Source organism: Cryptotermes secundus, unplaced genomic scaffold (genome assembly GCF_002891405.2).
Source record: "Cryptotermes secundus unplaced genomic scaffold, Csec_1.0 scaffold73, whole genome shotgun sequence".
In the NCBI taxonomy this organism is placed as follows: domain Eukaryota; kingdom Metazoa; phylum Arthropoda; class Insecta; order Blattodea; family Kalotermitidae; genus Cryptotermes; species Cryptotermes secundus.
Window position 1 is genome coordinate 1,966,030 of NW_019738871.1, and position 23,011 is coordinate 1,989,040.

The 23,011-nt window shown below is 38.1% G+C and overlaps 1 protein-coding gene across 1 annotated transcript in view; it reads left to right on the plus strand.

Moving 5' to 3' along the window:
* LOC111871055 (RRP12-like protein) overlaps nucleotides 1-23,011 on the plus strand; it is a 32,811-nt gene that overhangs the window by 7,094 nt on the left and 2,706 nt on the right. The window contains exons 6-21 of the mRNA XM_023863805.2: nucleotides 2,240-2,449; nucleotides 3,281-3,516; nucleotides 4,379-4,652; nucleotides 4,770-4,934; nucleotides 5,447-5,574; nucleotides 5,873-6,005; nucleotides 7,581-7,817; nucleotides 8,372-8,598; nucleotides 9,510-9,633; nucleotides 11,097-11,261; nucleotides 12,076-12,205; nucleotides 17,038-17,195; nucleotides 17,715-17,977; nucleotides 20,007-20,167; nucleotides 20,531-20,680; nucleotides 22,635-22,742. Of these exons, the coding sequence (XP_023719573.1) occupies nucleotides 2,240-2,449; nucleotides 3,281-3,516; nucleotides 4,379-4,652; nucleotides 4,770-4,934; nucleotides 5,447-5,574; nucleotides 5,873-6,005; nucleotides 7,581-7,817; nucleotides 8,372-8,598; nucleotides 9,510-9,633; nucleotides 11,097-11,261; nucleotides 12,076-12,205; nucleotides 17,038-17,195; nucleotides 17,715-17,977; nucleotides 20,007-20,167; nucleotides 20,531-20,680; nucleotides 22,635-22,742 (2,869 nt within the window). The remainder of the gene's footprint in view (nucleotides 1-2,239; nucleotides 2,450-3,280; nucleotides 3,517-4,378; nucleotides 4,653-4,769; nucleotides 4,935-5,446; nucleotides 5,575-5,872; nucleotides 6,006-7,580; nucleotides 7,818-8,371; nucleotides 8,599-9,509; nucleotides 9,634-11,096; nucleotides 11,262-12,075; nucleotides 12,206-17,037; nucleotides 17,196-17,714; nucleotides 17,978-20,006; nucleotides 20,168-20,530; nucleotides 20,681-22,634; nucleotides 22,743-23,011) is intronic.

A 23,011-nucleotide genomic window follows, 5' to 3' on the forward strand; every position in this document is an offset into this window, starting at 1 on the left:
TGGGGTTCTGAGGGGATAAGTAGGTGGTTTTGGGATATATTATATTTCTTGCGTTTGATATGCTTTTATTAGGATATCATAAATCGGGTTGTAACTGTCAGTCAAAGCTTCGTTCATTTGTAGATTTTGCTTAGTTAATTCATATATGTGGAAGCTTTCTAGTGTGTTCAGCATTTTTCCTTTCTTTTCTATGTGGAGTATTTCCATTGCTTTGTCTATGGTGTGGTAATTGTGCGTTGTGTCCAGTATGTGTTGGGCGAATTTTGATTTCTGCCCTTTCGTTTTTATTTCCCTGATGTGTTCTTTGTATCTTGTTCTGAAGTTACGTCCTGTTTGGCCGATGTATTTTAGGTCACAATCTTTGCACGTCATCTGGTATACTCCACAAAGGTTGTATTTATCCGTTGTTTCATGTTTTGTTCTTAGAAGCTTTTTTATTGTATTAGCATTGTATTGTATTGAGCATGGACCTGAACAGGATACAGGATCAAAAATAAGTGGAAAAACGAAATGTGATTGCGTGTGATTGTGAAACTGTGTTCGTACACCTGAGGATGACCTCTTGAGGTCGAAACATGTAGTGTGACGGTAAATAAAAAACGTGTTGTGTGGTCGGTAAAATTAAATCTAATATCCATTAAAATACACAACAGGATGCAACAAACAATTAAATTTATAATATTCATGCTGATGAAATGTTGAACTTTTTGCATTTGATAATTCACACCTTGGCGTATGTATATTTGATAAAGCATTTCATGATCATGAACACATTATGGGTAGGCCTGTTTAACAAATTATGGGACTTGCAGTTACAAGGTAAAATGTGTAAGCTTCAAAACATAATTTTGCAGGTGAAATGGCCAAGAAACATGTTGAATGTGGAAAATCACATTTTGCTGATTATTTGATCTTCTGGCATGGCATAGCAATCTGAACATTTGGGTTGGTAACCCTGTCACTGTTATGATGAAGCCGTAGGAGAGATGATGTACTCAGTTTAATATTAAGTAAGATGTAAATCTCCATCTAAGTATATCTACTTTCTAAAGGGTTCTAACGGTGGTGTATAACACTCAGAATTACTGGATTTTTTGGATTTTGTCCCTCTGGCATTCTAAAAGCTATAGAACACAGCATTTTTTAAACTGGATCTGTTTCCATCATCAGATGAAGGGGGAGACACCTACTGTGTTGGGTCCCTTAGAAAGAGCTAACTTCAATGCAGTCAAGAACAGGTGTCTCCTCTCTCACCTGAGGATGGAAAAATCAAGTTTCTGAAACACTTTCTCTTGTTTTTAGAATACCAGGTGGTGGACAATGTCCAAAAACCCAGGAAGTCTGAGTGTATGCAGTTTGTTTCCTTATGTTGATTATGTGTTGTTAAAACCCCAACATATTTCAGTCATACAAGACCATCTTCAAGGGGTGTTCTATATAAAACAAACTTTGCGCTTCACATATATAAAACACTTGAGATGTCAGAATCATAAGTTTCTTATAAAGTCTGCCTTTGTCTAATAGTAACGTGTTCACCATTGGACCCAAGATTTTGCCGCGTCAAACCAAGCCGAGGTTAAAGGGATTGCGGGGGGGGCATAAAATCTGTAGCAGACTTCCTTTGAAAGGGAAGTAAATCTATAGGTCTTGTTTCATACATTTACTGTATGTAAAATAACCCGTCACTCGCAAAGCCCACAAAGAGCTCTGCTTTGCTCCTAGATGCCTCTGTAGTCACATGACTGTGGAGACCTCTGGTGGACAAGAATGGAAAGAACTTGAAATTACTGAACCCAACTGGACTGGCCAACTTGATAATATAACTCATCTTAGTGGTGTCCAAATAGAAGACGAGTTACAAATACACCAACCAGCTGAGGTTAAAAGCACAGATAAGTTACTTGTGTGGTGTTAGGACAGCTGAGCTACCATTTTCATATAAAAGATTAAAACTAATACATTTTATGTTATGGTATTAGGCAAGAGTAAGTGTAATTTTTTGAATGTGGTATATTGTGCCGTACTGCTGTCTTCTGCTTGTTTAGGTGCTAGTAAGGTGGAGCTTCACAGTTTTGTTGCGCTCATCATAGGTGAAGTGTTCAACTGTATATTGGACAAACGGACCTTCGTAAAGTACAGGTGGCATATCGGTTTGAACTGGTTGAAGTCTGTTGTCCTGGCATACACCCTGACAAATGCTTTCCTTTTTCACTTCTGAAGCTGTGTTCTGTTTTATTAGGTGCGCAAAGCAGCACAACATGCTGTTTGTGCAATTCTGAAGGGCAGTAGTCTGTTGATGACTGAAGGTGCTCCTGAACACCATCCTGCTGCCTCACATGTAGCTAAGTATTTGATCCAGCAGATTGAGAGTGGGGCTTCTACCACAACATTACACAGTCTTGGCTTGCTGAAGGAAGTCCTTGCTACATTTCCCAAACCACAGCTAAAGGTATGCCATTTCTCTGTAGTCTGTCATTAAGAACGGGCTCCAAGTGTTGTGGATTCTTCCAGTGGCACCATTTGTATGTCTGATAGAATGGTTTCTGGCCCAGTGATTGCCACGTCTTATATAGGATATAAATGTTTGGGAAATTCTGACACATACAACAGAGTGATATCCTGAAGAGCAGTAAGTGGTGGTGTGTGCTGTGGAGTAATGATCATGGAGTACAAACCTGAATAATTATTTCTCACCATGTCCAGTTTTGATGTAAGGTCTACCATGCACTGTCTGATCTTTCTTCTGTTGACACACTATTTACTGTCTGGTGTGTTTTAGGACCACCTCTGTGGTCTAGTGGTCAGAATTCCTGGCTACAGATCCAGAGGTTCTGGGTTCGATTCCCGGCGCTACCAAATTTTCTGAGAAGTAGTGGGTCTGGAACAGGGTCTACTCAGCCTCGCTAGGATAATTGAGGAGCTATTTCAAGGAAATAGTGGCTCCGGTCTAGAAATCTGAAATTAACGTCCGTGGGGATGCATTGCACTGACCATGGGACACCCCCTATCTGCAAAAGTTGGCACTAACTTTACCAACAAGTGGTGGTCGCTCGGCCAGTATAGTTCACTTGCGGAATAGAACCACAGAGTTTTTTTTTTCGTGCGCAATTTTGATGTAAGGCTTACATTAAACTGTTTCATGTTTCTTTTATTGACATGCTAGTTACTGTATGGTGTTGGGGAGGTCCGATGCTGCTAGGTGTTTGATTTCAATTTTACTGTCTGGTGTGTTAATGTATTAGATTAATTGAATAATTCAAAGTTGTAATATTTCTTGCAGGCTTCATGTGAGAGTGTCCTCAAGGTGATGACCCTTGGTAATGTTCTAGTCACATCATGCTGCATGCAGAATCTTTATGGCCTGTTTGTGTCACGGCCTCCTTCCTTGTCCCTGCCACCACAGCTTAATGCTCAGCTGATTACAGCGTTGTTTGACTATCAGCCAGCTCCAACTGATCCCCAGCCAACCCTGGCGTGGCTTGCTGTCATGCAAGAGGCCTATATTAATCTAGCTAGGTAAATGTAGTAATCACATAATTTTGTTTCTCATACTTTCCAAGTGAATGCTGGAATGCTCCCAGTAAACCAGATAAATGGGAGTTTACTGGTAATGCATAAATTCCATTCATATTTTCCTGGAATGTGAATTAACAACATGGCAACTACTTGTTAGCTCCTTATTTAACTTTCTGTTATGGTGCTAGATTGTGGACAAATTCAGTTGGTATAGCAATAGGCTAGGGCCTTACTAGCTGAGGAACCAGGTTTGATTCCTGGCAGAGACTAGAGATTTTTCTTTTGTTTTCTGAGGTCCACCTGGCCTCCTGTTTAGGGAGTGTCAGGTGTGATTTCCTCTGGAGTAAAGTGCCAGGGATGTGAAGCTGACCACTGACCTCTGACCTCTGTCTAGTGCAGACGTTAAGAATAGATGGATGTGTAAGTCCACTCCCTTATATGGCTTCATGGTATTGTGCTTAATTAGGTGAGCATGGGGACAGTTTTTTTACAATTTTTTTGTGTGTGTATGTTTGTGGCTATGAACATAGGCGTTGTGAGGTTTTTCAGGTTGTAGAAATCAAAACTGTTGGAATTTTATGTACAGAAACAGATCAGTGAGTTGTGTAGATGTTAATATATTAGCATGTAATATTTGCCAGCTTTTCTGTATAGATTACAGCAAATGAGGAAGAATGTGATAAGGTCTTATCTGACAATACCCCCCCCCCAGGTTAAAATGTGAAAAAATTAAACATGTATGCCTCTTATCAGTCTCTTCTGTAGACAAAATGCTTTTTTAAGCTCCTGGACACAATTTTTTCACCCATCTTTATATTCCTTTCTTGCCTTTATATTACTTAGGCTGTTGTTTATGTCACAGGCTGGACCTCTCACTGTGTTTTGCACATTTGTCTCGTCTGTTCTCTGCTGGCACTCGGCTGTGGCTGTCTGACAAAGCAGAGGTCATGAGTGCTGCCACCTTAACTCTGAAAGCTGTGACAGAAGATTGTATTGGCCCAGCCTGTTCTGTTGAACTTGTCAAGGCTCATTATCAGACACTTGGAAAGTTATTTGGTATGATTGAAAATGGTCTCACTTACCAGTATCACTCGGCATGGTGTCATGTGTTGCATCTTCTGGCTGTATGGTTCCAGGTAAAATATCTCCTTGTAGTGTGCTGTAGACACTTGTCAAGGAATTTTGTACATAAAACTGAAGAGAGACAGTCCATTAAATTTACTGATTGATTCATCCATGTTGAATATTTGTAGGTGGCAGGTGCAACGTGCAGTGGCTTCATGATATCCTGCCTGAAACTGATGGCTGAGCTGCGGGATTCATACAAGTTTTCGAACATAAGTGAGCTAGAGTTCGCTGTGGGTAGAGCAATTCGTTCGTTGGGACCTGAGACTGTACTGAATGCCATTCCTCTGCAGGTACAAGGAATTGATTAGAGTGATGGCATGGGTTTTCTGTTACATCTGTAAAATAGAGTTATTTTTTTAATGTATACATTTTATTGTTCAAAAAGGAAATTCTGCAAAACAGACATGATATTGTAGAATAATGAATTGTATTTGGGCAATCAGCCATGTTGTTATTGGTGTCTGATGTGTCAGAGACTTTCTCTGTCTCCATCATCAGGGGTTTGTGTGATGGGTGCTGTTTTTTCATATTGCTCACAAAACAGTTGTCTGCCCCAGCCTGGAAGGGCAGGCTGTAAAGTGTTGGACATCAACTCCACATTGACATAGCTAATTGGCCAAGAAGGCCATTTGGCTACTGTTGCTGTGAAAGCTTCAAGTGACGTATGAAACTTTATGGTGTTGTGTCATTGGTATTGTGGAAAAGAGAAGACAGTTTGCGGTAGAGCATTAGCTGTGATATCATGAATCGTTGTGAAGAAAAGTTCAATAGTGAAAACATATTGACTTTTCTTTTATGACAGATAACTGGAGAGGAGACAAACTATGAGTTTCAACGGAGTTGGTTGCTCCCTGTGCTACGAGAAAATGTGTGCAGTTCCCAGATCAAGTTTTTCCTTAGCTACTTCCTTCCCTTGGCAACTATCTGCAGGTAAGAATAATGACAACAGTTCCATGTTAAGTACAAACTGTTTCAGAAACATGTGGGAGCAGATGCCCTGCGCAGAGGAAAGAAAAAAAAACAGGTTCAGGTAAGATGAGAAAAGGAGAATTTCTAGAGAATGCTGGTACCCCAATAACCATATGTAATCCAAAGAATTTAGGATATTGAAAAAGCACTTTCAACAAAGACTACCTATCACAGTGATTTTTCCAAAGTATAATACCAGTGAACTTGATATGTTAATTTTCTTGCATGTGTGAAGATTTATTTTTTATTTACTTTGTAGGAAGCGAAGTGTTGCTCTAGAAGATGGGCCTGATAGTGTTGGAGTCCACAGTTATAAGCTTCTGCAGTCTCAGATCTGGGCCCTGCTTCCTTGCTTCTGTAATAATCCCACCGATCTTAAGGATAACTTCAAGGTATATTCGGACAGTCTGTATAAATTACACATAATATTCAATTCAATTCTTTATTATTTATGTGACGAGTCAACAGCCGCAAGGCCAATTACAGACAGCGCACAGGGTAGATACAAATAATTACATTATGGACAAACACAACATAAAGTCAAAGACAAATTACAGGCAAGCGCTGGAGGAAAACACAATAATACAGACAAGTAAACAAACAAACAACAACAATAATAATTTCATTAACATAAATCAATAATGCAGCCAAATAAACAAACAAACAAATGATAATGATAGCAATAATAATAATTTCATTAACATAAATCTAAGTGTTATTGAGAACTGAGAAATGAAACGTATAAATATTTAATTGAGAAATGAAGAGTGTAGATTTTCAGAGAGGATAATAATAATAATAATTTGTTTAATTTTTGTTTATTGTACGTGCAAATAATAATACTAACAATTATACTATATTTAAAAATCGTTTGGGGAGAACTTTCCTGGCTCCTAATACGTCAACATCCCTGCAGACAACATTAGCAGCAGCTGCACATCTAGCAGAGGGACAGTTTTTAGATGAGGAGCAAACATTGAACAGTACAAAGTCTGATATGCCGAGCAGGAACTCGGAGGCCAACAATTTCCTGAACAGAAGGGCAGAATTTTGAGCCAAAATAGACTTGAATTGCCCACTGTGATGAAGGAACGGTAAAAATAAATTCTAGGACATTTATGATATATGAAGATTAGGAATTAATATTATTTTGGAAGTTAAAGTTTGAAGCTTTGGGTACAAAATTAAATGAGTGCGTGTTCTCTGAGCATTCTAAAAACAGATCTAAATTCTGCTATCTTACCAGGTATTGATACAAGTGAAAGATATTTCGTATTTAAGGATATGCTTGTTTTTATGAAAGTTGGGACATTCCCCACTTCTCTCTGGCTGCCTGTTCCTCTTCCATATTCTCTTGTTTATTTTTGTAACTACATCAGTGCACCTCTGCCCTTCTTTTCCTTTCTGTATATAGGAGGTTCTGGCTGTAGCCTGTTTGTGTTTTTCTCTTTAACCTTTAACATATGTCATGCACATCTCATGTGTGACATTTTGTCCTGTATATAATTTAAAGGTTGATGCCTTGTCTTAATTTTACCTTGTCTTTTGACCAGGTCACTACTAGCCCATCCATAAAAGTTTAATTGTCTTTTTTATGCCTAATAGTCTGTTTTGCGTTCATAGATTTTAATACTTTCAACACTATAAGAGGATTTTTTTTTTGTGAGTACATGTACGTGTGCTATTTTCAAGTCTTGTTCTTGTTGATGTTCATTTGTCTGTTTTCTAAATCCTCAGTTTCATTCCGCCATTCTCGTGTATTTTTATTTGCTCTTAATCATTTTGCTTTTGTTTGAAAATAACTGCTTATTTCTTCAGTTGGGTATTTTGCTTTTCTGCTGTTTTCACCAGTCCCTGTCTCTCGCTTTGATGTTGCTCTTAGCTGATGGTGCAAGAAATTCCTGCGATTTTCTCATTGCAAGTCACAGTGCACTTACCGTCATATCCTGTATTCCTCTTTCTGTAAGGTTATTGCGAAAGTACTGGGAACAGCAATTGGAGAGTACAAAGATCTACGGCTAGATACAATGTCAGCCTTACGCAAACTGATAACAAGTAGCCAAGAAGCCAACAATGAGGACAATGTGAAGGAAATGGCTCGATTTGCTAAGAACTACTTGCCCATCCTGTTCAATCTCTACACCAGTAAACCAAAAGGCACAGACGAGGAGGGTCAGCGGCTTGCTGCATATGAAACTGTTAAGGTACTGCTTTGCAATTCATTTTTAGGTGTAACTGCAATTATATTGTACTGAAGCCTCCTGTTGCACTGTGTATTCCAATTTTAGGATTCTTACTTCACCATCTCTGTGCAACCCCATCCATATATTGAATTCGTACTTCAAGGCCGTTTGTTTCTTTTTGTTATTTATTTTAACACCACATGTTTCAGCCTAACTGGTCATCATCAGGTATATAAGATTGTAGATGAAAACTGCTGCTCTGCAAAATACAACAGCAAGGAGAGACAAAGAGCCTTGAATTGTGAATATATGGACAGAGTTGAATAGAGACAGTGAAGTTAGAATCCTAAAATTGGCATAATTTCAAAGCTCTTCTTGTTTATTAAAAACTGAGACCCATTTTTCTAGAAAAGTTAGTATTCGGCATCTTGTGATTTTATTAGACACTTCATTATGTCTGTAAACAACCTTCTATTTGAGTTTGCAGTAACTGTGAAGCTACAACCTTGTGACTAGTGTAGGATAATTTTGAGATTCTTTTTTACATTTTCCATGTAAAAATTATTTGGTTACAGGTTTACTTGCAAATTGCTAGTCCTCAACTCTGCGAAGAGTTGTTTGATCGAGCCCTGGAGAAGTTAAATGCTGCAGATATGGATGCATTTGTAAGAGAAAGTGTTCTGGATCTTCTGCGAGCACTTTTGCCTTATCAGGATAAGTCTCGGCTTGCTCAACTGTTTTCCATTTGTCAGAATAGATTATCAAATACAAAAAACCACCATGAACAGAAGAAAGCCTACAGGTGAATGAGTGTGAAAGGAAAATTAGTCATTATGTGATGTTTTTCTGTTCGAGTTTTTAATGGTACTCTGTTTTACAGCGCATGAAAAGAGAAATTGGGAGATACCAAATATATGAGGCACATTTCTGAAGTACCTAGTACCAATTTTACTAACGTTCATTATTTTTCGGGGCACGTGGTAGTGCAGTTGGTTGAGGCACTATGCTACAAGCCGGGAGGTCGCAGTTCATATCCCGATGAGGTCATTAGATTGGCCCTGTGGTTGACTCACCCTCTAACAGAAATGAGTACCAGGAATTAATTAAAATAATTTTCCTGGGGAGTAAAGCATGGCTGGCGCGTAAGGCTGACAACCTTACCGCCATCTTTGAGCCAACTGTCTAGATAATGTGGGACCCTCAATGTCTCACAACCCCATGGACCTTCATGGCCTGGTACAGGGATAGCTTTACTTTTCATTATTTTTCTCTGGAGCACATGATAATATAGACTTTTTCCTCCCTTATGCATCATTTATGTGGTACAGTGTGGGAGTGACAGACCATAGCCGTAGTATATACTGATAGAGGCTGTGTGTAGATATATTTCAGTGTTTGTACATGAGATACCAAAGTTAACCGCAGTAAGGAAGATGAAAACTCAGAAATATTTTGGCATAAATTATGTGTATAGAGTGTGGTATGGGAATGACTCATGTGGGTTCTGAAGGGGAAGGTGCTTTTTTCCCATGCCATTTTGTGGTGTGCTAAAGTACAAAGAACATGCTTATACTCAGTCTCATGCATTATGCTATCTGCCATATTTTCTTCATGCTTTAATAAAGTCACACATTTTCTTGTGATGATGGTTCACTGTTAAAGAATTTAAAGAATTACATATTAGGTTTAATGATTATTCTCTTTTCTTCTTAGGTTGCTGGAAGAATTGTGTGGGAGCAGTTCAGATTCTTGCAAAGCGTTTGTGAGTGACATTCTGCCTGATTTAGAGAAACTCCTCCTTCATTCACTGTCGACCTCAGCCGCCTTCACCAAAGGAGTGAGTTAATATTCCTTGATATATGTTTAATTTATGTGGCATGGTGTTTGCATTCAGATATTTTGTCATCCAAAGAAATGCTGATGAAGAAAACTTCAGTTATTATAATGGAAACAAAATATGTACTGTGTTTATTATGCTTATTGTTTACATTTAGCTTAGAATATTTCATTATTTGTGGATTACTTCATGCTGCTAACACAAATTATGCTATTCAGTGGTACAGTGATTGCAAATATGAATTGAAAAGGACATAGAAAGAAGTTTAGCGGTTTGTTTTAAGGTGTTGTCTCAGCATTTGTCCGGTGATACTCAGGAAAGCCATGGAAAACCATAGACAGATAGCTGGACCAAGACTTGAACCTTGTACTGCACCCCCCCACCAGAATATGAACAGGAGTACAAATGACTGAGCTGCAACATTTGTTATACAAGGATTTATCTCTGAATAGCCATAGTTGTCTACAGTATTGTAAATGCTGTATTTACCTAAATAATTTATGCTGTCCTACTTTTAGACAAATTTGGAGGGAAGATATTTTTACCTTTAACCCTTTCTATACTATCAACAAGATACCTGTATCTTTCTTCATCTAAATGTCTTATGTTTGATGGTGTCAGAGGATAATGAAGCCAGGCGTTTTGCTTCTGATTCTTACTGAATTATTAGTTTCATTGTAACAGAAAGTGAGGAAGGCATTTTAGCTTATAAGAAAACTCAGCATGTAAAGAACTAATCAAATTATGGCCAACACATAATTCTCACAGAAAATGTAATTAAACTGAAGTCCAGTATGACAACACAGGGGGAGCTTTAATTGCATTTTGTATGAAAATCATTTATTGATCAGAATTGTGTGAAATGTCATTTTGTCTCTGTATGAAGCAGCAAATTGCATGCTGGAGCCTGTAGACATGAATATCCATATGCTGTTGCCAAGGTGCAGTAGCCACAGTGTGACAAAATTGTTTGCAAATTTTGTGCAGTGCAGTTTTTAGATGTGTTTTTGTGGGGGGGTTAAAGTTCATAAAGTACATACCTGAACACAGAATACAGTGATATTTAGGCAGTAGAAGAGTTCCCACCTTCCACAGAAACTGAAGGTTCATAGCCATTCTCACAGAGGCCTACTATTCTCAGCGAGCTTAGTGTAGTTCACATTTTCAAAATCTTCTTTAAGTTCAACTTCAATATTACCCTGTCATGTATGCCTGTTTTGTCAAATGACGTCTTCCCTTGAAATTTTATGACCGTAATTTTGTGCATATTTCTTTGCTGTCCATGTGTGATGCAAGTTTTGTCCATCTCATTCTTCTTTATTATCGCCTTAACGATATAAGGCAAAGAATGCCAACAAAGCAGTTGGTCATTCATGGTGCTTTTTTGTGATGTCCCCCCTTCCTCTGAATACAGATGAACGAAGTCATTGTATTCAACAATAAATGACTAATGATACTTTCAGCCACGTCTCCGATGCCTCAGCCATCTTGTGATGAGGTTAGATCGCTCCCAGCTGGATGTGTTGCAGCAGATTGTTCCTGAAGCCATACTCTGCTGTAAGGATATCAATGAAAAATGTCGCTCAGCAGCTTATAGCTTGCTGGTTTTGATTGGTCGTGTGATGCAGGTGAGCACCCAACCAAAGTTTCTACTTTTCATTGCTTAATATACAGTGAAACCTTGATTCATCGTTTTCATTGGGGTTCCTGAAAAAACGCATGTGGAAAAACAGTAGATGTAAGGGATATGAAATTAATAAAAACTGCCACATATACACATTTACAGTAGCACCTTACCTTTTCAAACTGAATAACAACCTTCCAATATTAAAGATGTTCGCTTGTTCTCTTTTGGTGATGTCATGAGCAGGCTGTCACTTGCCCCCTTCCCCTCTAGCCTATTTTCCGGTAGGAAGATGCACTCAGGGTTGCACAGTGCACAGCTAATGGCACAGAGTGAAAACTGCAACTTGTGTCACCACATTCCAGAAACATCAACTGCTGGTACTACTACCAATGAGTACTAGGATTTGTATGTGTGGTGTTTCTCTTTCTTAAAAACAATCGATCCAGGATTAACGTTCTTCAGGACTAAAAATTCTGACCAATAGATGCAGGAAAATGATAGATTGAAGAACAATTGATGCAGGTTTTATTTCCATACTTTAAGTAGGATGTGTTCAGGGACCACAGAAATTGAACGATGGATCCAGGAAAGTGATACGTCTAGGAATAATAGATCGAGATTTCAATGTATATGTAACCTCACTGGTCCCCTGGATAGCGCAGAGTAAGTCTCTGGCCTTCCATGCAGAAGGTTTCAGGTTTGAGATTGCTGCTCCGTTTGTAGAAATTTAAGAAATATGGCATCAGATTGACTAGGAAATTGGTATGTAATTATTGATAAGAGGCATAAAGGGTACATGTATGTATGTCTTGCAGAAGCTGGAGTATTCAGGAGAAGATACGATGAGAGACTACATAGGACTGCTGCTAGCTGGGCTTGCTGGCTCACCAAATCTGATATCTGCAACCATCCTCGCCCTGGCCAGAGTTACTCATGAGTTCAGAGGTAGTTGAATGCAGTTTTATTATAATGAAAATATTACAGATTATATTGTCATGTAAATGATGATTTTATAACCCAGTTTGCTTTCAATGAAAATAAGGAGTGATCTCGTGAAGATACCTACAGTCAACTCTCGATTATCCGGGCTAATGGTGGGGATGGAAGTCACGGTTAATCGAAAACCCGGTTAAGCCAAATTTTATTATACGGGCTGGACGACTGTGAAGGGTCGGAGTTCGAGTCCCGGTAGGGTCAAGAATTTTAACTTCTCCAAATCGTCCAGACCGGCTCTGGGGTCCATCCAACCTCCTATCCAATGGGTACCGGGGGCTCTTTCCCCGGGGGTAAAGCGGCCGGGGCGTGAAGCTGACCACTCACCTCCAACTAGTGCCGAGGTCAAGAAAATTTGGATCTATACATCCACTCCCCCACACGCCTTAATGGCGTAGGGCTTAATTCGTTGAGCAGAGGAACAACTTTACCTTTTACCTTTTAATACCTTCATAATACTATAGACCTACCTGTATTTAAATTTATTCATCCTCATTTCTATGTCATCTCATGGCCTATTTAATACTTTCTTTACATTACACTCAGTATGAATTAGTTATTTCAATCACTGTTCAACAACATCCAGCACTTTTTACGGTCACACTTAACACTTAAAATAATTTAATACTGTCTTTTGCTTTTTCGCGGCATTTTCCTTTTTACGGATATCCGTACGAAGCCTACGTAATATTAGCTTGTCACTTAATAAACTGTCCTCTTCACTCTCAAGATAGTCTAGTAAGGATTCCAAATGATTAAGCGCAGCACCATGTGATACTTTCTTACTGGCAACACTGTCCACCTCTTCCTCATTCTCACTTTCTNCACTCATTTTGGAAACATGCGTAGCAAAATGTTTGCAACCAAGCATTGCTTACCCATAGTGATGTGGACACCCCAGATTTTATGTTTGCCAAAGTCTATCTTTGATTTTCAGCCCAAACTAAAAGCTCTGCATCAGTTAAACAAAAGAAAGTGCAATCTCATTGCAGGCATGGATTTTGATTTTATTATGCCTTGTGACAACCACAAGCCTTGGCATATCAGTATACTCTGAGGTGTTAATGTTGAATTAATACAGGGTTATTTATAAGTCTGTGAAACATTTTGAAAATTTACAATAAATAAACTATGCAACGGATACCAACCTTTTTTTTTTTTAATTTAACTCCAATAATTATACAACCTATCCATTAAGTATGGATAATAAGTACATTTTGTGGTTAATTTACATATAGCAAAAGGAAAGAGAGTACTTGACGTGGTAAGCATATTCCAATGAACATACGCAATACTTATTTTAACTGCTTAGTAATATGCAGTTAAGTGTTGTATCCAACTTTTATTACACTGAAATAGAGATAAACTCACCAAGTTTTTTTTACATAGTTCACAGATGCCCAATGTGTCCACCTTTGCTGATACGGCAGACATCTATGCGATAATCCGTTTCGTCCCACACCCCTGTCAGCATATCACAGTTGACCAGAGCCACAGCAACGGTGATACAGTTGCGAAGATCCCTGAGATTAGCAGGCAGTTGAGGCTTTTAGAAAAAACTTGGAGAGATTCATTCTCTATTGGCTAAAAATTACCATGATCCAATGCATAGTTTATTTGTTGTGAAATTTAAAATGTTTCACGGACTTATGAATAACCCTGTATATATGGCATAATACAAGTTTGGGGGGCAAGTTGGTTCAGGCACTATGCTGCAAGCTGGAAGGTCACAGGTTCAATTCCCAAAGAAGTCATAGGATTTTTCAGTTGACCTAATCCTTCCAGCCACACTATGACCTTGGGGTTAACTCAGCCTCTTAACAGAAATGAGGACCAGGAATTTTGGGAGGGTAAGGGGTTGCCAGCATTTAAAGTTGACACCCCCACTGCCAGCTGTGAACCAATTGTCTACACTTTTTTTATATAATACAAGTTTTGAGGTTTCCATGGTGGTGAATATTCTGATTGAGGTCTTTCAGGTTGTGTCAACATCTAGTGTTGTAGGTGCCTACAGAAATTTTGGAGGAAGTTCTGTTCCCTGAAGATGGTAGGGAGTTACTCTGAAATGTTAGTATCTGCCTACAACATGGCATAGTGTCACAAGCCAGAAGACCTCATTCCATATGTGACATAAATTCTGTTAACTTTATAATTTAAATTCTTGAGAATATTAAAATATTTTGTGGCTGGAATTTATTAAAATATTTCAATATTAATGTAGATCATGATGTTTAATTATATGATGCTAATGCTGTAACCCTCAGTTGATCACTGTTGGTTTCATTCATTCATTCATTTTACATTCCATAGATCCACAGTACAACAGGTAGGCTATGGAACACGTCAAGTGGTACATATGTAAAAGACAAATAAGCCAAAAAATAGAATAAAATAAAATGATGACAGAAATATAAAAAGTTCTGTTACTGATAGTTTTAAAACTTGGTGACAATAAACATGATTTATTGAACTATATATGAATTCCTTGGTATGTCATTGACTTGCAATAGCCTTAAATTGAAGATATTCATCAGTGGAATAAAAATAATGTGTATAAAGAAAATGTTTTAGACAGGCTTCAAATTTCCTTGGATTCCATCCTTCACAGCTGAATAACACTGATGGTGGGGTAGGTGGAGAGAGAGTCAAGTGGCTGGGAATAGAGAGAGATGGAAGGAGGAATGGACAGACTAAAACAATTAAATGTTTTGTCATAATGAAACTGAAAGTTCTCTAGTGAATTTCGTGTCTTTGAATCTTAAACTTGATGCAGGAGTTATTTACTGTTGGTATTGTATTTAAACATCCTGTTGCATCAGTGTATCATTTATTACGTATAATACATATCTGTCACTAATGCAACTCATTATAGTCACTTCTTTCAAGATATGTTTCGGCTGCACACGGCTTTCATCAGGTGTCTGCCACTATGCCAAAACTGCTGCACTGCATGGGATGTCACAATTTCATATCAAAATTAAAAATTAAAGTAGGTCAAGCCTAATAAATTTTAATGTTGTATTTTAGCATCCTGTTGCACCAATTCGCGTCCATGAAGTGTATGTATTGACCGTCTTCTAGTGCACACAATCTCACTTGTCACTTCACTACATGTTTCGGCATCACTGTGCCATCCTCAGGTGTGTTATTTACGTTAAACTATTGCACTGCTCGCCATCATGTATCATTTATAAAATGATTTATAATGTATATTCGTCATGTACTATAATAAAATTTATGTATTAAAATTTGTTAAGATTTATCATCTTATACGTCATATTTCAAACTCTCGTATTATATCAATCTTCTGCTATGGGAGTCATTCTTCCTATATTTTGTGTATACTGTGTCTTGTGATGTGTCCTTTTGTGGCTGCGTGCGTTCTAATCACAAGTGAGATTGTATGCACTAGAAGATGGTCAATATATACACATCATGGATGCTAATAAATTTTAGTTGCGTTTTTGTTGACTAATATGTGTATGCTGATGTTATCGGTGTTAAGTGTGTCTATCCAACTTTTATGATGTAATTGGGGGTGTGTGCAGTGCTGTATGGTATAAAGCTCATACAGTGTTTCAAATATGATGATGTATATGTCAATATGTGTGTCATTCATATTGTGACGTGTTGCGCAATGGTAATAGGCAGGTCAACATCCTCCCCCCCCGCCAGCGGTGACAAGCCGAGCGGAGCCGAAGTTAGCCGAGTCCCAGCATCCTGGTAGGTATGCAACGTGAGTCAACTGTGGTGACGTCACCAAGGGATACTGCGGTTGCTAGGCAGCAGTAAACAACTCCGGACAGCGTTGCTAGCAACACGGCACCAGACAACAATGGTGCCTATTACGTGGCTGTTTCTTGAGTTGTCCGGAACGAGGCTACATAAGGGACAGCGAAGGCTATTCACAGTTAAAGTGTATCAGCGGCCGAAGACAATTCTTAGTTCTCGAGCTACGAGTTAGTTCCGAGTTAGTTCCGAGCAATCCTCCGAGTTAGTTCTCAAGGCAGCATTTACGAGTTACCAGCATTTGCAGTGTAGTATTTGTAATACTGCAGATAGCAGTAATTGTGGATCTGTAAATTGTGTGATTGTAAGAGCGAATGTGAAATAAAATTCGCTATATCAAATACGGCGTGAAGTTATTTGTCGCGTTACCTACACACGTGACAATATGTAGATTGTCTTCAGAGATGCTATAGATGTGATATTTTTTCTAAGGTATTGAGATGTTTGCCTTTTCTTCCTGTCCTATAATATCAGTAGTGTCCATTATGGAGATTATAGAAACAGGAAGGAAAGGCAAACATCTAAATGCCTTAGAGAAATATCTTATATGTTAATTTTTAATTTTGATATTAAATTGTGACATAGCCATGCAGTGCAGCAATTTTAGTATAGTGCTAGACACCTCATGATGGCCGTGTTTGGCTGAAACAAGTCATGAACAAAGAATTGATTATAATGAGTTGCATTAGTGATGGAAGCAAGTGAAAATTCTGGTATTTTTAATGCATTCATTGTGTGAATTTCATAAAATGAATATACAGTGAGGATGTGTGTTCATCTATCTGTATATTTAACTTTTGTAACTGCTGTCTGAATTTGTAAGAAATTCTGTACAGTGGACCATACCGAAATTTGCTAGGTGAATGTAAGTTTACTGTTGCATACGAGTCTGTTATAATCGTTACTCTGTTGCAGCATAGCAGAGAATGAGGTAAATATATGTACTCCTCTGGATAACATTTCCACTTTGTTTACTCAGTTGTTTTGCGATTTAGATTCCATGTCCATGGACTTGGTGAAGATGGTGCTGGAGAACGTGTGTTTGCTGATGACTACACGCACACGTGAGATAGTGGGATCAGCACTGAGTTTCATCAAAATGTTCCTCACTTCATTCTCATATGACACTGTTGCACCAGAAGTTTCCCATATTGTAAGTATCATATTTAGTTAACCATTTTGTTAGGGCTTTGCCCACTCTGAGAAGGCAAGTACCTGTTTACCAGTACCTGGAATTACCATATCTAAGGTTGTGGTTTAAGTACAGTAGGGTCTGTCCCTTCTAAGGTACACAAAAATAAGGATATTGAGTTATTGTGTTGTTATGTGTACTAACCATTTGGCATTTTTATTTCATTTTATATTATTAATTTTATTTTAGAAGTGAAATTTTCATGGCCCACTTACCAGTTTCCACAGCCCCCCATTTTTCCGACTTTTGCCTGTGGCCCTTCCAAAATACTGCGTGGCCTCCGTTGAGAACCACTGGCATAAACTATATCTCACCTGGTGATCTCATAAATAAGCTAGGGCCAGTAACTTATATTAGCCTGATTGTATGTGGCAGTTTGAAATTTCAAAGAGGGTGGAGAATGGTCATTACTCAGCTGAGCTGTTTCTAGCAGGAGGAAGTTCTCATTAACTGCCCTTTTTATTACTTTTTTATATTTAGGTAAAAAGTATTGTAGGAATGACAGAAGACTGCAAACACCATTTTCGCTTGAAGACACGTAACCTGTTCGATCGCCTTGTCCGGAAGTTTGGATTTGATACCATAGTGGCTGTCATTCCAGCAAGTGATGTTATTACTCACAAGCGGTTGCGTAATCTGCGTAAGATCCAGGCTAGGAAGAAAAATATGCAGGCCAAGGAGAATCAAGATGAAGATGAGAGTGATCCAGAGAAGTCATTTGTAGTAAGGGCACAACCTAAAAGGTTTGTATATACCTTTGGCATCTGTCAGTGTGAAGGGTTTGTCATAAGATAACTCACCTTGGTAGATCCACCAGTGCGATGATGAGTGATAGATCATGAGGGCTGTGTCTGAAGAAGTAATGAATTTGTGTAATTTAAATTCTGAGTTGTGCTTGAAATTTTATTCGCATGTCTTGTAGCCCTGTTAATAATTTACATGCTGTTTTATGAACCACATACTTCAGAAATAGAATTTAATCTTGTCATCTACTTCTGGATAGGTTCTGTCTGGTGTCTTCATTAATTTAACTAAGTCTCTTTTAACATTTCAATGATTTTTTAATTACCCTGTTGCCAAGTCTCTACAGAGTTACAGTTTTGTCATGCTTTTTACTTGCTTATGCCGAGAGTTTCAGCCAACATTATCCTTTCTCAGTATGTCTTTCCAACCTTTTAACCAACACATATTTTGGTGTGGATATGTCATGAAAAGAAACAACTGCTGAGATAAATTGATTTGTAAATTTCATCTGGTTTGATTGGTAGAATGCAGTGTTTTCATATCTTTACCAGAGTGATTTGTTGTCAGGAAAAGGTGCAGACATCGTGTACTCTCACAGATTTCCAAGTAAGACTGAGAATTAATCCTAAAAGGCTTTTATGCCATTGTTACAAACCAGTATTGAAAGTGCTGATAGGACTGTAAAAGTCCTCAGATTTCAGCTGTACAGAATTATATTAGGCAGTTAACTTTCATCATCGGTACTTTAGAGTCAATGGTGAAGGAACATTTAGAAGATGGCCATTGGGATGCATTACATTAGCTGAGAGTCAGTTATAGGCCATGAATATGGCCATGGCTTAGTAACACGAGAGCATTGTGTGATGTTTTTATCTTCTTTTCACTTTGGTTAGTAGAGGAAACAGGAAATTCAACAACAAGTTCAGTGGACTGGATCTTTAATAGTGGGAACTGTAACTTTTACATAAATAAATTGTAGAACGCCATCAAGTGTAACTAGTTTCATAGGAGTAAGTAAAAGTTTTGCATTTACATGTATTAGCCATTATTTGCTATCGTCAAAAGGCAGAGCCAGTGCTATAAAGGAACTACTTTATGTATGTTGTTTCAAAGGAAAAATGTATACTTACGCCTATTAAACTAGTTACACTTGATGGACTTCTTCTACTAATTTATTAATTAAGATATGTAACAGTTCAGATTGTCTCTTACAAAGAATTGCAACTTTTCTCCCAGAAGAAATGATGCAGAAAACTTATTGAGGAATCTGGGTAACTGAATGAAGTATGTGGAAGTACTGGACACCATATTCAACTTAAGCTCCAGGACACAAATGAGTACAGTGGTTGCGGTCAGTGAATGAACCCTTGCACAATGCACTGCAGAATATTTGAAGTGCATGAATGATTACACTCTTGACATTGTAGTGGTTAGAACAGAGCAGGGTGTCACAAACTTCATTCTCTCCAAAAAGCTGTGGAACACAGTAATTAGTATTTTCATAGCCACAGAGAGACCCTTTGCACCTAGCCATGTGTTTGAAAGATAATGAATTTTTTCATTTTTCTAGTCTTTTAATTCTGTACAAATATTATGTTTCTGGGCATTATCCATCATCCTGTCTTTATCTAAAACATTGTCCTGTTTATTTTTCAAAAAACGTTTCGGAGACTGGAGTCTTGTCTCCATCTTCAGGTAAAATCTAGCTCTATCAATTGGGCCAAACTGAGTAGGTTTTACCTGAAAACAAAGACAGAATCCAGTCTCTGTAGCATTGTGTTTTGAAAAATAAACAGGATGGTTTTGGGATAAAAACAGGACAGTTGATAATGTCCAGAAACATAATATTTGTACTAATGTACCATTGTCACAAACTTTTAGATCTTATTTATAATATTGTATCTTCCACCTTAGATAATAATATCATGTTGATTTGATAAAAACAAAAAGGCACCAGTAGTTTTGCTGATACATATGCAAGTTGCTACTTGTTTAAATTAATGTGAACACTTTATTGCATATGTTTAGCATTGAAGAAATCCTGGCTGAGTCAGAAGAATCTGACTTGGAAGTTGATACAGTTTCTGAAGTAAAGTCAAAAAAGAAAAAGGATACAAATATGTGGATCCATGAAGATGCAGATAGCATTGTAGATTTTACTGATAGGACTGCTGCCGGGAAGATTACAGGTAACTGCTCACTTATGTATAGTTGTTAAGATCTGTTTATGCTGAAAGCAATGAAAAGTCTGTTTAGTTCATTACTGGCCAGTGAATGGTAACATTTTATGTGCCGACTCAGTTCATTGTAGCATTATTTGGTTCGTTATGTGTGTTGGAGGGGCTACAGATGAATTAGCTTATAATAATTATTGAAGAAAGCAGTCTTCTGGGATGTGATACCGCGTAGATGTGGTGTTAACCGATGTTTTGGAGGAACGTCGGTTAACACCACATACATGGTGCCACATCCCAGAAGATTGCTTTCTTCATAGTCACCGCCATGAAAACCTCAAATCTTACATAGATTATTGAAGTTTGCTCATATTCTAGCAACACAACCTGGTGGGAAGGGCATTGTGGCCGTGCAGAAGATTAAGAAGAAGAAGTCTGCATTTAGAACTGCATCAGATGGGAGGCTGATTATTACAGAGGACGGCAGCGGCAGTGAAGAGGAAGAATATTCCCATGACTTGGACAGTGGTAAATTCATTAGTGTGAAGAGAATCACCATGACCCCATACAGTGAAACCTTTCTGATGCAAGACATGTGAATTGCTTTGCCTCCGTTATATGAAAATTTCTTTTATGCAAGTGAACTATATGTATTGTGTTGTATTTAATGAAAGCTAGCTTCTCTCTTCCTGCTTTAATATCTGTGAAATTGAGGGTCTTTGAATTTACATTGGTATTTTATGTCATTGCTTTTGGGACAGATTACTTACCATTGTGTCTCCTCTTCTCAGTTAAGAGTCTGTGGTATGTCGTTATATAGAAACAGTGTCATCACCTTGAATTTCGGTACAGCTGTCATTGTATGTAAGCTGATTGAAATTGTTGCATGGGTTTTGCAGTTTCAAGGGATAAACCAAAACTAAAGCACTTGTACATTCTTTAAAATCCTCTTTTAAAGTCCTAATATGATGAACTTAGCAGATTTCTTCAGATAACAATTTTTATTTTTTGCATAGTTTAAAGTCTACAGCATCCATTCTTCGCCTCCATAGAAAGGGAATTTCTTGCTCTCATATTCTTTGAAAATTTCTGTTACTGCATGGTGCACTCCTGTGTTTGATTCTTTGGGTCGGTGGTATTATGGCTCAGAAAAAGTCACCAGTCTTTTTTGTATTATCATATTGTATGTTTATCTATCTCTGTCTTCTGAAAGCATCTTCTCGGTTTCCTCCTGTGCTTTCCTTCCTTCTCCCTGACACCTTTTGTAACCTGTTGTTCCCATCCTTATCTTGGTCTTCCTCTTGAGCATTTTGCTTTTATTTTCAAGTTCAAAACCTTCCTTGAAATTCTCTCTTAATTCGTTCTTTGAAACTTACTCATACTGTTTCATTCTCTTATTTATCTTTCAATGAATTTGTTCCTTTTCAGTTCTCTCTAATTCCTTTATTTACATCTCCCCCCCTCCCTGTGTGTTGCTCTCTGTTTCTTTTTTTCCTTCAATTCTTGTAAATTTCATCTTGCAAAGAGAGGTCACTTGACTTAGGTCTGGGATTTCGGTGAAAAATGGATTGAAAGTAAAGAGATTTGTCTTGCTGTGTCATCTGGTGATTCTCAGTTTTTTAAATACGGGCTTTAAAATTGTTCTCTATAGTATGACTGTGGTATAAGTTGCCTTGTTAGTTACTGAGGCCTTGCAGCTGGTGTGATAATCTTGTGGCCTTGTAATGTGAAGTGTGGCCGCGCCATAGCTCAAGTGGTTAGTCGCTGGTTCCCACTGCTGCGGCCCGGGTTCAATCCCGGGTCTGATCAAGTGGGATTTGTGGTGGACAAAGTGGCGCTTGGGTGGGTTTTCTCCGATCACTTTGGTTTCCCCTGCCAATCTTCATTCCACCAAATTCTCCATCATCATAATCACTCAGGGCAGGTACAACAGGCCAATCAGTGGCCACCGTGCCGAGTGGCCCCAGCTGGACTCCACATCCCACTAAGCGAATTAAATGTGAAGGTGTCTGGTATTATCACTTATGTTTGCTCTTTCAGGGGAAGGGGAACATCTGTATCAGTTCTATTAAGATGTCATTTGTTTTTTTTTTCCCCAGGGTCATTTCTCCCAATTGCTGTTTCCAAGTCCAATGTACTAATTTCATCAGCCATTTTAAGATATGGGTGTCTGTTAGAATGAGCATTTTTATGAATTTTGTGAATTTACTGAACATCAAGGTTGCATTGTGTCATAATCATGAGTGTTATCCTTACTGGTGTCTGCATTGTTTTAATGCTTTCAACATTTGCTACCAAAAATCTCTGGACATTTTAAAATTAACAATATTTAGGCATCAGAAAGAATATATATATATTTTTTATTTATTTCATGAAATCCTGTAGTTTTTAGTGACCAAACAGTTAGTTGTATTTACCCTTGTAAGTGTTAACAGCATTAATTTTCATGTGCTGTAATGATTGGAAAACCTATTACATGCAGACAATGAAGAGAAAGATGAGGACACGAAGTCACGGAGAAAACCAGCTGGCCGGAAGAGGAAGTTAAGTGGGAGTACAGATGCAAGCCAACCTGCCATGAAGTATCAGGGTAATACTGTACTAGCAGTATTTTGTAAAAAGGGCTTCTTAATGGAAATTTTAAAGATATAAAGCATATTATTGCTTCGTCTACTTTAAAACATTTGGGTTTGGGAATTGTAACTGCAAGATATTGAGTGTTTCATGGTTCTTTTACTTCAGTAAATGCCCATGAGCTATGCTCCTCAAAAATGAGGAACATCGGTTTGAAGAAAAGTACACTTTATTCGTAGAGGTCTTTGGGTGATATGACAAACAGGAATGCAAAATGTGAGAATA